Below are 13,529 nucleotides of genomic sequence, written 5' to 3'. Positions count from 1 at the left end.
GTATATTATTTTTTAAAAATCAAGTAAGATAAATAAATGTCACTTTCTTTTTTGTTTTTTTATAAAATAATATTTACCTATGACTAGGAAAGCACATAGTATTCTCCTTTCCAATATTGTATTTACTTGGTCCATAAGTTTTCTCCAAAATTTTTGAAAATAAGTAACGCTATAAATTATATTTTCATCTTATAATTATTTATGGTTGCGACTGTCATATCGATATTCTAAAATAGTTATGAGAGAAAAAAATATATATAATATGTAGCATTCCTTTTGGACAAGTATTTTCAAATAATTACTATTGGAATCTAAAAAATACAAAAAATTATATTTTATTTATGTTGCGTTTGCCCCTTATTAAAAAAGATAAAAGGCGTATTAACATTATCACATCAATTATTGGCGTATTTGGATAAAGCATGGTGTATAGTAATAGTATACTCTTGAAATTCTTGGCAAACCAACATGCCCAATAAAATAATAAATTGTGGGCGACAAGGCCAACAAAATTTTCTTTTATGGGTGGGTAATTGACCAGGAGATGAGGCAGGAAGATTCAAAGTATTGTTGACCCTCTTGAAAGTTAGTTTAACATTGGATAAATGGGTTATATCAATTTTCTTTAACTTAGTTATAAAAGTAATGTGTGTCATTTGAACACGTGAGTTGCACCTATTTTCTTAATAGTATATGCAAAGTTGAAATAAATTTTATTAAAAAAAATGTACATCTCACATTTTATTAAAAAAAAAATGGATACATACCACTTTTATAGATCGAGTTAAAGGAAATTCTTCCGACCCTATTTGGAGGAAAACTTTGTTTTATGTTATTTAGGTTTATAAAAGGTATTTATGGGTCGTAATTCTTATCTTATAGTTCTTTTGACATTTATAAGTGATTTTATGAATTTCTAGCTGTAACTTAACTAATCTTTTTAAACTGTGTTGTGATACTTTTTCATTTAGTGTTCCTTATAGCTTTCGAAATTCTTAAAAATAAATAAAAATATATATATAAATATTTCAAAAGAAAAAAACTCAAAACCAGAGAGGTCATTACCTTCTGGCCCCCTTGTTCCATTCATGTCTATTAGTATTGTTAGGGATAAAATATGTCCACCTATTTATATTAATTTACCATTTTGTCATTGCCCGTTCATATGGTGACACGTGTCCCCATTGGCCTATAAAAGGAGAAAGGTCTCCCTTTCTCTAGGACTCTCTTCTCCCTCTCACGTCTCTTCCTCTCCAGGAGACTGTTCTTTCTTCATCGCATCTCTTTCCCTTTCATATATATCACTTTACACACACAAAATATTGAGTATTTAGGACATATCATAACTATATATTTTTACCCATATATATGAGATGCTAACTTGAGCGTCGAAAGGTCTTCGGGGCCCCAACCGAAGACTCTTAACTGTGCTTTTATTTTGCAGGAATTTCATTAACGTACAGAAATTATGCTTATATATAGCTCAACCATGAAAAAATATTGTTTGCAAACAGTAATATAGACCAAAAATTGCATCAACAAGTATGATTTGGTATCCTGCAAAGAGAGGAGTAGCCTATCAAGAATATATAAAACCTTACATAAGAGTAACTTCTTTTATGGTGTATAATTTTTTTTTTTTTTTTTGTTATAAGTAACTTTTTGTCCTCAAAGAGCTCAGAAATAACAAATTCAAACTAATGACATCTACTTCACGAAATTTAGTTTCCAACTAATTGAACTATTACTTTTGGACACTTTTACGGTAAGTTAGATGAATAATATTATTTAAGTCTAATTACAGACATCAATAGTGTTAATTTATAACTAAATATTATGATTTAAACCCCGAGTTGTAATAAATCCTAATTCATTAAATAAAATAATGGTTAACAAAGTTATCAACTTTAAAGCCAAACACTACAAATATTAATAACAAAATTTAAGCAAATATAAAACAAACCGACAAATCAATTTTGCTAACAAAATGTAAACTTATTTAAATAACTCTTCAAGTGGTAAAACTACCATGGGATCCAACAAACTCCAAAGACATCTACTGTAAAATAGTTAATGTTACTGATTGTTTTACTTACAAAACTTTTGTAATTTGAATACTCCCGTAAATGACATGTTCACCACTCATTGGAGTGACTCAATAACTTCTAACCTTCTTCTATATGGATTACATTCACAAATGAATCTCACCCCTCACTTCAAATAAAAATTCTACATTGGAAAATAATTTAAAGGGAAAATTATAGTTTATTCTCCCAAAGTTGACAGCATTTTTAAATTCGAACATCAAAGTTTTAATTTTTGCAATCCACACTCACAAAGTTTCAATTTTTTTAATTTCGACAAATATTATCCCAAAATTTACATATTGCCCATAATTTGTATTTTTTTTTTTATGAAAAAAAAAACAAATTTGGGAGGGTGCAAAAATTGCCAGATTGTAGCCACCCCTAATTTTTTTTGTTTTTTTTTTTTAAATAAAAAATAAAAATTAGGAGCAATATAAAAAGTTATTGATACAATTGGTCAAATTGCAAAAATTTGAAACTCTGAGATGTAGATTGCAAAAATTGAAACTTTGGTGTTTAAATTGAAAAACGCTATCAATTTTAGGAGGTAAACTGTAATTTTCTCTAATTTAAAACATTATATATTGGAAAATAAGGTATATAACATTACTCTTGCATCAAAATTAAAACAATTTTTTTTTATATATAAAAAAATTAAAATTAAAATTACTAATCAAAACCATTATTAAGTTCGATATGATATGAGGTGGCGGGAACAGGACGTGCGGAATTGGGCTTACATCGGGGGCAAAGTGGACGTTTCACAATACACAACATCTCTTTATATATTCTCCACTCGCATACCCTTCAAAACCCTAACTACCCTCCTTTCTCTATCCCCTGTCGCAAACCTTTTAGTAGCTCACGATCTCTCGAATTTTCTCTCTCGCTTTCTCGGGAAATTCCAAATCCAAAATCACACGCTATGGGTTCGAAATCAAGGAGCGATCATCCACACTCTGGCGATGGCGCTAGTCCGGGGTACGTTTCTCTTTCTCTCTTGCTCTGCCTCGGTTGAGTTAGGTTCCAGAGAAAATTGTGAGGAAAAGAGAAGTGGAAGGGAAGATTTTGGATCTGTAGAGTTTTCTGCATGATTTCTGTTGTCTCCTGCGTTTCGGAGACGAATTTTTGGTTTTGATCTGTTTTGGTGTTATTCTAACATTTTGTGATCTTTTTTGTGAAACGCAGAAAGATTTTTATTGGTGGATTGCACAAAGAAACGAGCTTTGGTAAGTACTCGTTTATGAGGCTTTATTTGTTTCAATGGAAAATTTCAATTTTAAAAAGCTATTTCATAAAATAAATTTTTTTAAAAAAAATTCTGAAAGTTGAATTTCAAATATATTATATGTTTCACCAAATTTATAGATGCATTTTGAAGAAGAGAGTTATCTACCTTAAGCATAGGAGAAAGCTATAATGTGTAATTGCAATTTATACCCTTATGGTTGTGATGAATTTTAGTTAGTTTTAATTTGCTTCAATCGTCTGATCTGAATAAATTGAGTTAAATAGCTGAATCAAATACGTGCGATAAACATCTATGCGGTCCATGTAAGGTGATTTAGACTTTTTCTTTGCTTCGCTCGGGTAGTTACCATTTGACTAGTTGCTTCATTTGGATTGGTTATCACCATGGATGTAAGTTGAGTTAAATAGCTTAGGTGCCGTAGCACTCTAGTAAACTGGGCGTTTTGTTCGTCATTTTAATTATTTTGCTGGCTTATACGTTCTTTTTTGTTGTGCCTATTTTTGGCTATATTTTTGAAACTATCAGGGACGTTTAGGAACCACTTTGAGAAATATGGAGAAATAACAGATGCAGTGATAATGAGAGACCGGTACACTAATCAGCCAAGGGGGTTTGGCTTCGTCACCTATGCTGATCCTTCAGTAGTTGACAAGGTCATTGAAGACACCCATATCATCAATGGAAAACAGGTAGAAGAGTCTCTGTAATGTTTCTCTTATAGTAGAACCTGCAGATGAGTCTCTTGGTTAAAATTGGGATGTGCTTTACCCGTTCCTCCCTTCTTTTCTGTTGTGAAACAAACGCAGAAAAGAAAATTCTATAGTGAAAAATTGCACTTACTGGCCTTAGGATAATTCTTTCCCTAGCCTTGTAAGATTGATTTACTTATAAAAAAAATTAGTTATTTGCCTCCATTAAGCTCACGCTTGGAGTATTTGGGACAACAAATAATCTAGTGACAATTATTTGTCATTTATCTTTTGTTTGGTTCTTCCAAAACTACACACTATTGGGCGATTAGTAATAGACATCTTTGTAATCTGCAAAAGTCCAACTAATTAATTGTATAAAGTGGGGACATGGGCCATTTATGTTTGTTATATGAAAAATAGATAGATTGGTTGTTGCTCTGACAGGCACTATGAGACAACTTAGGGTCTGATGGCCTGTAGTCTAGGGCATTTATTTAGATTAAAGAGAATTATGTATTAGTCCCCCCAAAAGTAGAATATGGGAAATTTTCTCGCCTTATATAGTAGAGTTGTGTTAATAGTGGTTTGTATGCCATACAAAATGTATTTTACTCACTTGTATAGAGTATGAGGTGCATTTTTTTTTTCATCTGAAAATATAAGTTTCATTAAATTAATTTGGAGCAGGTTGAGATTAAGAGGACTATTCCGAAAGGCCAAGGACAGTCAAAGGATTTTAAAACAAAGAAGATATTTGTTGGTGGAATTCCATCATCAGTCACCGAAGGTAGGGCTTTTAAGTTATGTTGTTGTGTTATGTCTTGATTGGAAATTGTTGTTTACTTTGTGAGAGTTTTAAAAGTTTTGCATGTTTCGTTTTAGCTTGCATAGTATGTCTTTTTAAATTTGCTTTTTTAATTCTTCAGATGAGTTCCAGAATTTCTTCTCTAAGTATGGGAAAGTGGTGGAACACCAGATCATACGCGATCATGAAACCAACCGTTCTCGAGGCTTTGGATTCATAATTTTTGATAGTGATGAAGTTGTAGATGAAATGTTATCAAATGGAAATATGATTGATATGGCGGGTACCCAGGTGAGCTTGTTTAGGTGGACTCCAAGAAATCAGCATGTAAACCAATCCCTGTTTATCATGGAGCACGCACCATTGCATTCTCCATTTATATCTATGACATGCATTTTAAGGGTTATTATTTGCTTGGTTTTGAGGTATTTAATCAAAGAAATTACTTTAGTCACTGTTACTAATTCTAGATGGAGGTTGTTACAGGTATAGATCTTCTCAGGAAAGAGGGCTATCATGCTAGTTTATGCAGCAGAACCTAGGTTAACTAAGTTGCTTTGTTGTAGGTGGAGATCAAGAAAGCTGAACCAAAGAAAGCCTCAAACCCACCACCTGCTCCTGCATATGGTAGCAACTCTAGGTCTCGTTCTTTCAATGATGGCTACGGTGGTTTTGGCAGTTCTTATGGAGGTTTTGATGGAGGGTTTGGTCCTGGTCCCTATAGGACACCAGGAGGTCTTGGCAGTAGGCTTGGTGGTGGATATGGTTATGGTGGTGGTAGTGGCGAATTTGGTGGTGGTGGTTATGGGGGTTTTGGAGCTGGTAGCTTAGGTGGCTATCGAAGTGAATCTTCCCTTGGTTATTCTAGTCGCTTTGGACCCTATGGTGGCGGTTTTGGTGGCAGTTATGGAAGTGGTTTAGGTGGATATGGTCGAGGTGGCGAAGGCTATGGAAGTTATGGAAGTTCAGGCTATGGTGCTGGTTATGACTCTGGGCCTGGCCCTAGTTATGGTGGAGCAGGTGGGCTGTATGGAAGGGGAGGCTATAGTGGCACTAGTCGGTACCATCCCTATGCGAGGTAGAATTGAAAGACAGTAGCATCTTCCTTATGGGAGGTAGAAATGAAGGTTTTCCATGAAGTTGCTTAAGCTTTGCCCTAGAAGTACACGCAGGCTCCTCTAGTTTTGTTTCTCGTGCATTGATAGGCACTTTCTCACAACTACTAGAGGTCTCCTTTTACTGCTAGAGGGAAAGCTTTAAAAGACCAGAAGAGATTTACTAGACTTTGTTCTATTGTATGGCTTAGATAAACTTATAGATTGCTTCAGACTAGCCCTTGATGTCTATTATTGAAGTCATGTTTTAGTTTAATTTCATTTAGCCTGTTATGTAGACTACTAGACTATAGCCATCTTATGTGGTGTTATTTTATAATCTACTTTAGTTTGATCTAGATAGGCATTCTTGTGCTATTAATATCTGTTTAGCTGTTATTTACTTTAGCATTTGGATCTTTTAGAGTGATTTATGCAGATAGAAAGTTCTTTGATGGCTTAGTTCGGCTTAACAAGAATGTTGATGTGCTATTAGACAGACGTTAGATATGCAGGCAATTGTGGTTTGGCATAATCTATCAGTTTCCATATGAGTTTTCTTGTGCGGCTGATTGTTTTGCGTACAATACAGAGTGATGTTGGGGTGTGGGATTTTGGTATAGATCTGTTCTTGGGGAAAAAAGTGTTGGCATATCCATTTGTGTAAATATAGTACAATGCTAACTTTCTGTTGGGATTTCTATTTTATGTACTGATGATTTACAGATATAATGCTTTTAATTTTTAGTATAGAAATGGTTTAAACCTAACTCTTGTATAACTCATGTATAACTGGGTTAACTCTTGTGTAACTGGTGTATAACTGGGTTGATGTGAAGTGCTCATAAACCATTTGATCAACTTTTATTAAAAAAGGTTCATAAATCGTATTAAATCCAATGGTTTAGGTTGACATTACATCAGCCTAGTTGTATAGGAGTTGTATAAGAGTTGTTTTTAGATTTACTCTTTGGAGTAATGCTATTTACAACACGTTTATCTCACTTTGTTGATATGGTATTTCCAAGTAGTTCTAGGATTTTTTATTTATTTATTTATTTTTCTTTAGAAATGCTATATACTACTACATTTTTATCATACTTTGTTGATGTAGCACTATCAATCAACCCTTATTGTAAAAAACTCCCCTAAAAAAAGATCCAATTGTTGATTGTTAGTGTTGCATTAGCGTGGGATAAATTATGGTGTTATTGGAAGTGGATAAAAGTGGAGTAAAATTGTGGTTTTTAGCATCTCCGAAATTACAATTTACATTCATTATTGGTCAGGCCAAGATTTGACGGAAATGGATCCTCTCCGGTCATAAATGGACCGAAGAAAATCCATTTAAAGGTTAAGATTTATTTTTAGAAGTCCTAAGGCTCTAAATAGGACACATGTCTCACTCCTAAACTAATAATAAAATACTATTTATAGTTAAAAAAAAAAAGTTAAAAAACAAAATAATAAAATAATAAGGGGCCACCTCATTGCCACCCTATGGGATGGCTGGCCACCCCTGTGGTGGCCAAAGCCACCCATGGCTTTTGGGGCAAGGGCCAAATCAAAAAAAAAAAAAAAAATGATCTAGGGTGGCTGGCCCCCTCAATTTTGACTTAGTGTGTTGCCGAAGCCACCCATGGGCAAACCCATAATTTTTTTCTTTTTTATTTTTCGGCTCTTGAGGGTGGCCGATCAGCCGTAAGGGCTATGCTAGCCAACCTAGACCGGCCGGTCTGGGGTGGCCAAAGTCACTCCAAGGGTGGTAAGCCGCCCCTTGGGGCAAAAATGGGTTGGCTAGCCACCGTAGATCATTTTTTTTGTTTTTGTTTAATTTTATTTGGCCAAGCCAACCCCTAAGGGCCATGGGTTGGCCGGCAACCCCCTTAGGGTGGCAATGGTGTGGCTAGCCACTTTTTATTATTTTATTTTTTAATTTTTTTAAAATTATAAATTATTATTTTAGTAGTGGGGCAGGTGTTCTATTTAGGACCTTAGAATTTCTGAAAATAAATTTTAGCCTTTAATCAAATATTCTCCAGTCTTTTCCCAGTAAGCCTTTTATTATTTGTATTTAATGCAAGCAATGTGCATTGGTCGGGATTGTGGAGTTCAGGACTTTACAAATCAATTGCTGAATAATATGTGTAATCTGCACTAAAAATGGAGAAGAAGAATTGAAGAAGCCAGGAGGTTTCACATGTCTTACGGAACAAATTAATAGACAATAAATGGAGTCTCTTTCAAGATTATTGAAAAGTTGAACAGGCCTTCATAATCGATGGATCAAATTTGTTCAAATTTGTTAATGTAAAGTCCATTGTTCTTCACTTTTTTGAAAATAAGATAATTACACAAAAACCGGGTGAAGACAACCGATTCTGTCCGCATGTGTGAGTAGAGCAGAGGGTGGAAACTAATTTTTAAAAGGGTTAAATACTAAATATTCTTATGGGATTTTGTTGCTTTATTTTTTTTTTCTTAGAGTTTGATTTTTATTACAAGAGGTCCGTGTGGTTTTGATAATAGACCAAATTAGTCTTCCGTTAGTTGACTTAATGGAAGTCTATGTGGACCAATCAAATGTTAACATGTGACACCTACTTAATTTTTTTTTTTAAAAAAAAGAAAAAAAAAATTGGGGGTGGCCGAAACCACCTCCAGTGGGTACTGGGGGTGGTTTCGGCCACCCCCTTGGCTCCAGGCCACCCCCAAATGGCCGAGGGGTGGCCAATTTTTTTACTTTTTCTTTTTTTGTATTTGTTTTGTTTTTTAAAATACTTTTTTTTTAAAAAAAATTTAACTAGGTGTCACGTGTTAACATTTAATTGGTCCATGTGGACTTCCGTTAAATCAAACTCAAGAGAGAAAAAAATAAAGCAACAAAACTCCAGAGCAATATTTAGTATTTAACCCTTCTTATAAACATACTCCTTAGAGCACTTTAATCTAGTGATGATTCGTATTAAAATTTATTATCTACATATAGTTGAGTTTTATTTATAACATACTTATATTCAAATGACCTTTTATTCCTTTACATTCATACACATTCTAATAATACTGTAATTGAAAGAAAAAAGAAAAGAAAAAAGGAACATTAATGACTCCAAATAACGGCGTTGTAAATAAAATGAATTGAATTAAACAAGAAGTCCCCCCCTCTCCCCACTTAATTTTTTACATTTAAAGGCCATTATCAAATTTTTACTTTGCAAGTTTCTCTTCTCGTTTAAGCTTCATAAGATTTGAAAATCCAATGCTTAGTTTGTTTTGTTATGGGTGTAAATGAATAGAATAAGCTTAGGAATATAACTCATAACTTGACTTGGGATCAATTCATTTATTAAACAAAGATATCTTGAACTAAATTTTCAGGCTTGTTTAATGAAGGAGCTGAACTCTTATTAATTTAGTTCATCTCGTATAATTTTATTTTTATTATTTTTTTAAGTAGTATCTTTAACATTTTATGTAGAAACAACCAAGGAAAGAAACGACGTCGTTGGGTATCTACGTTGAGAAGATTCCCGCAAATATGCGAGTGAGTCAGCGAACACTGAAAGCCCATCTGAGCTCTCTCTCTCTCTCTCGCGCTTTTGAGTCGAATCAAGTGGTACAGATAGTCAGAGAGTTCCTGCCAATCTATTTCACGTCAGCGATAATTTCAAGAACTCACTGAGTCATGGGCGGCGAGGTGCGGTACGAGATCGCGCAGAACGCGTACGCAAAGCTCGTACTCCACGCCCTGAAGCACAAGTCCTCGGCCGTCAACGCCGTCCTCATCGGCCGGCCTTCCTCCGCCCACAACGACGTCGTCGAGATCACCGACTCCGTCCCTCTCTTCCACTCCCACGTCGGCCTTCTCCCCCAGCTCGAGATCTCCCTCATCCTCGTATAATTCTCTCTCGTGATCTAGGTTTAATTTTCCGTTTAGGTTTAATCTGAAAATCCATTTCAATTTCTTTATTCAATTTCATGTAATTTTTGTTGTGTGTATATATTAGAGGCTCTAGGCTGTGTTTTTGTGAGTGTGTGTGAAATATATCGTTTTCTTTAAAAAATTATGTCTTTTTTTTTTTTTTTTTTTTTTTTTCGGGGTATATGGAAATGTTGCTGTTATATAATTTTCACGTCGATACGAACAATGTTTTCTTACTTGGGAATTGTTAATGATTTATATGGATAAATTTTTATTTTTGTTTCATATTGTGTAGTTAAGGGATATTCAATTTCATTGTAATGAATATAAAATGTATGCAATTATGTATGGTAGAGGTTCCAAGGCTCTGTTTGTCACGTGAAATATAGTTCTTTGATTCTTTAAGAGGAATATTTCTCTGGGAATCGTTTTTAGTTGAAAATGTGGCTCTTTTGAATGCTTGCTTGATTGGTTTTCAGATAGAGGAGCATTATGCTGCTACAGGTGTGAACATCGTGGGCTATTTTCATTCCAACGAGAGGTTTGATGATTATGAGCTCAGTGGCGTGGCCAAGAATATCGGTGATCACATCTACCGGTACTTTCCACAAGCTGCTATTCTGTTGGTATGTGAGTTTGTATTCATCGGCAGATGTGTTGTAATCGAGTTTTTGCTTGTGTCTTGTGATGGGTTTTGAATTTTTTTTCTTACTACATGTTTTATTTCGTTGCAGTTGGACAACAAAAAGCTTGAAGCCTTACCTAAGGGTAAGGACCGGAGCCCTGTAATGCAGGTTGGTACTCTTGTTCTTGGCATTGGTAAAGATGTTCAATTTGCCTTTTTAATTATGCAATGGTTTTTAATGCAAGGGCATGTGAACTTTAAGTTTATTATGCTTTAGATTGGCTTAATTATCTGCTCCAAGGGTCAATCAGGTTCTGTGAATTTTTTGTTTGCATCAAGTTATGGAAAATTATGTGGTTAAATTTTTTAATTATCTAAATTTTTGCACATGAATTCAGACGTTCTATGATTTGACTCTTGGTTGGATAGTAGAGTTTGTGATATTCTGCTGAATTTGAATTCATGGCGGGAATTTATTGCATGACAATGGAGCATTGCAGTTGGTGTAGGCTACAGAGCAGTGATGAGTTTCTATATTGCGAAGCAATGCAAATTTTTTGTGTGCATATATGAAATTTTATTGCTGCAGTTAGGGGTTGGGTATGTAGGGGATACATTACTGGAAAATTTATGGGAAATGGTAGGGTAACATGCATACATGACATGTGTAAATTAACTATAATATATATGTTTTTAATAAAGTGACTTCCTAGAAGATGTTGTCTACTTGTATTCTCCTTGAAATCACTTCACTCTGTTCTCAAGAGGTGTTTAGAATGAACTTCATATGATGGCTGCAGTTATGCTTGCAGCAGCAGAACTCAGAACTCCACCTGCTAACATAGTATAGAAAAAGAGCTGGCCTTCAAGCATAAGTGCAGATGTGTTTGGAGGAAAAAGAAGCTGAAAGTTGCTAATTTCATGGCACACTGCTTCAGTCACCCTCCTCTCTTCTACTTGCCTCTTCCCTCCCACGACACCAAACACCCACCATGTATGTTTGCTTGTACCCATAACTTTGGTGAATGAACATTAGAAGAGAGAAGCTAGTGGATAACCCTAGTGACTTTCAAATTAAGATAAGATCGATAGGTGCTTACTGTCAAAGCTGTATGCTGTTGCCACAATTGGCAATACACCACCTACCCCTTAGCTGTTGTCGACATAATTGTATACAGAAAATTAAAAACTCTCCCAATTTTTGGCAAGACTAATGTTCATGATTTGTGGATGATTGAACCACATTGTGAACATGCTCACAAGAGTCTCTTTTCTTCTTCATTCTCAACAGGAATGTGTCAACAAAACTGCCCGTTGCATAATAAAAATTATACCGATCCTTCTTTGAGTTCTGATATGTAGAAGGTCTGCTTCTGACCGTCTCTAAGTGCAGGCTTGATAGTCATTACCATAGCAAGATGTTGGTCTTCTTGTAATCAATTCATCCTGATATTTCCTTGATTAGTTGAATATGATCTTAACAGAATCGCTTTTCTAATTTTATGTCAGTTACCAAGAAGCTTGGACTTGGGAAAATTGCTGTGAGGATTTATATATTAGAGTTTTCAAAGGACATGGCAATAATTTTGATGCTATGTAATTTCTATTAGCTTGATCAATAAAACCCCTACTCTTCTACACTTTTTTACTTTCTTTTTTTCCTGCTGTTGGTCCTTGATGCAGATATTGGTGGTCTTTTTTCTGCTTTAAAAAGTCATCTCTGCTACTTTCTCGTCTTCTTCCTTATGAAGCATCTAGTTATCTTAGAATATAAGAAGTTTTCATTTCCGTTGGTTGTTAAGTTTCAGCATGTTGTCCCAGAATCTCTTATATATCTGTCAAAGAAGGTTTTATATATTCTTTTTTCATGTAAATCAGCTCTACACAAGGGATGCATCAAAGAATTGGAAGCTGGCTGGATCTGATGGAGGCAGCCAGCTGACCATTAGGGAGCCATCAGCAAATGTAGTCCTACTGGATTATATTTCAACAGAAAAGTGGAAGGATATTGTAGATTTTGATGACCACCTTGATGACATCAGCAAGTAACAGCCGCACATCCATATCTTCCTTCTCCCTTTTTCCACCAATTTCTGCTGTCATGTGATTCACTGTTACTAATTGAAATTGTAATAATGCAATTTACTTCGTTATATGCAGGGACTGGCTGAATCCTGAACTCTTCAAGTAATCTTTTGCTTAGGTTCCAGCTTTTCCGCCAAACATTTTGTACTGCAGCAGAATGATGTTAGTTTCTTATGTTGGGATGACAAGGCTAAATCGATCAGCTGGTGTTGGTGACATGGCTAAGTTGATCTGAGAATTAGGTTGACCATGTACCCACGCTTGTTTTACTTTTGAGAAAGTTTCTTGGTTTATGTATCAATTGAAAATGTATTATCTACTGTTAAATTTTGAGGGGTTTCTTAATTAAAGCACTTCAGCTGAAATTTATGATTACAGAGTAGGAATGTTTAATTTTTGTGCCCTTTTCATCGTTATAATTGTCTTCTTGTAACTGGCCAAGGCAGGCATGAGGTGTCGTCAATGGGATTCTTGCATTATCCTAATTCAAGTAATGGGATCTAGCCAATTGAAAGGATCAGAAACTCAATCAAGAGATCATCTTGATCCCAATACAAACTTGCCAAGTTTGAGGGAATCCACTTTTTTTTTTTGTTTTTTTCCTTCCAAAACCCTTCTTTTTTGGGGTATGGCCAGTGCCTAATGCAGTACATCTTGATATATACACGATGTAGAGCAATGCAGTTGCCTTAATTGTGTCGAAGACCTTTAACATGAATTACGGTGTGGTAATTCATATTCACACGTTGAGTTTGAGTTGTACTGAAATATGTGTATAAAATTAAATAGATCAATTATAATCTAATTCATTTAATTAAAAATGTAAAATATTTCAACCACAACTTGTTAATTTCGTATTAAGTTTGCGGTTTTGTAAAACATTGTTAGCCCTAGTGTTGCGTAACTTGTTGGAATGCACCCAATTTATTTCAGCTTTTATTTTTGTGGAATGATAATTCATCAGCAA

The 13,529-nt window shown here is 34.7% G+C and overlaps 2 protein-coding genes across 2 annotated transcripts; both read left to right on the top strand.

The window, feature by feature from the left end:
* Positions 1–2,889: 2,889 nt before the first annotated feature.
* On the top strand, positions 2,890–6,558 carry LOC132175472 (heterogeneous nuclear ribonucleoprotein 1). Its single transcript, XM_059587427.1, has 6 exons — positions 2,890–3,068; positions 3,276–3,316; positions 3,865–4,028; positions 4,719–4,818; positions 4,958–5,127; positions 5,403–6,558. Exons 1-6 carry the CDS (start codon positions 3,013–3,015, stop codon positions 5,916–5,918), a joined length of 1,047 nt encoding a protein of 348 aa, XP_059443410.1. The 5' UTR covers positions 2,890–3,012; the 3' UTR covers positions 5,919–6,558.
* Positions 6,559–9,481: 2,923 nt separating this feature from the next.
* On the top strand, positions 9,482–12,939 carry LOC132174757 (ER membrane protein complex subunit 8/9 homolog). Its single transcript, XM_059586423.1, has 5 exons — positions 9,482–9,825; positions 10,332–10,478; positions 10,587–10,646; positions 12,356–12,522; positions 12,638–12,939. Exons 1-5 carry the CDS (start codon positions 9,616–9,618, stop codon positions 12,666–12,668), a joined length of 615 nt encoding a protein of 204 aa, XP_059442406.1. The 5' UTR covers positions 9,482–9,615; the 3' UTR covers positions 12,669–12,939.
* Positions 12,940–13,529: the final 590 nt, after the last annotated feature.

This window comes from Corylus avellana, chromosome ca3 (assembly GCF_901000735.1).
Source record: "Corylus avellana chromosome ca3, CavTom2PMs-1.0".
Lineage (NCBI taxonomy): Eukaryota > Viridiplantae > Streptophyta > Magnoliopsida > Fagales > Betulaceae > Corylus > Corylus avellana.
Note: the sequence above shows the minus strand (reverse complement) of the source record. Positions and strands in the feature narration are given on the sequence as shown.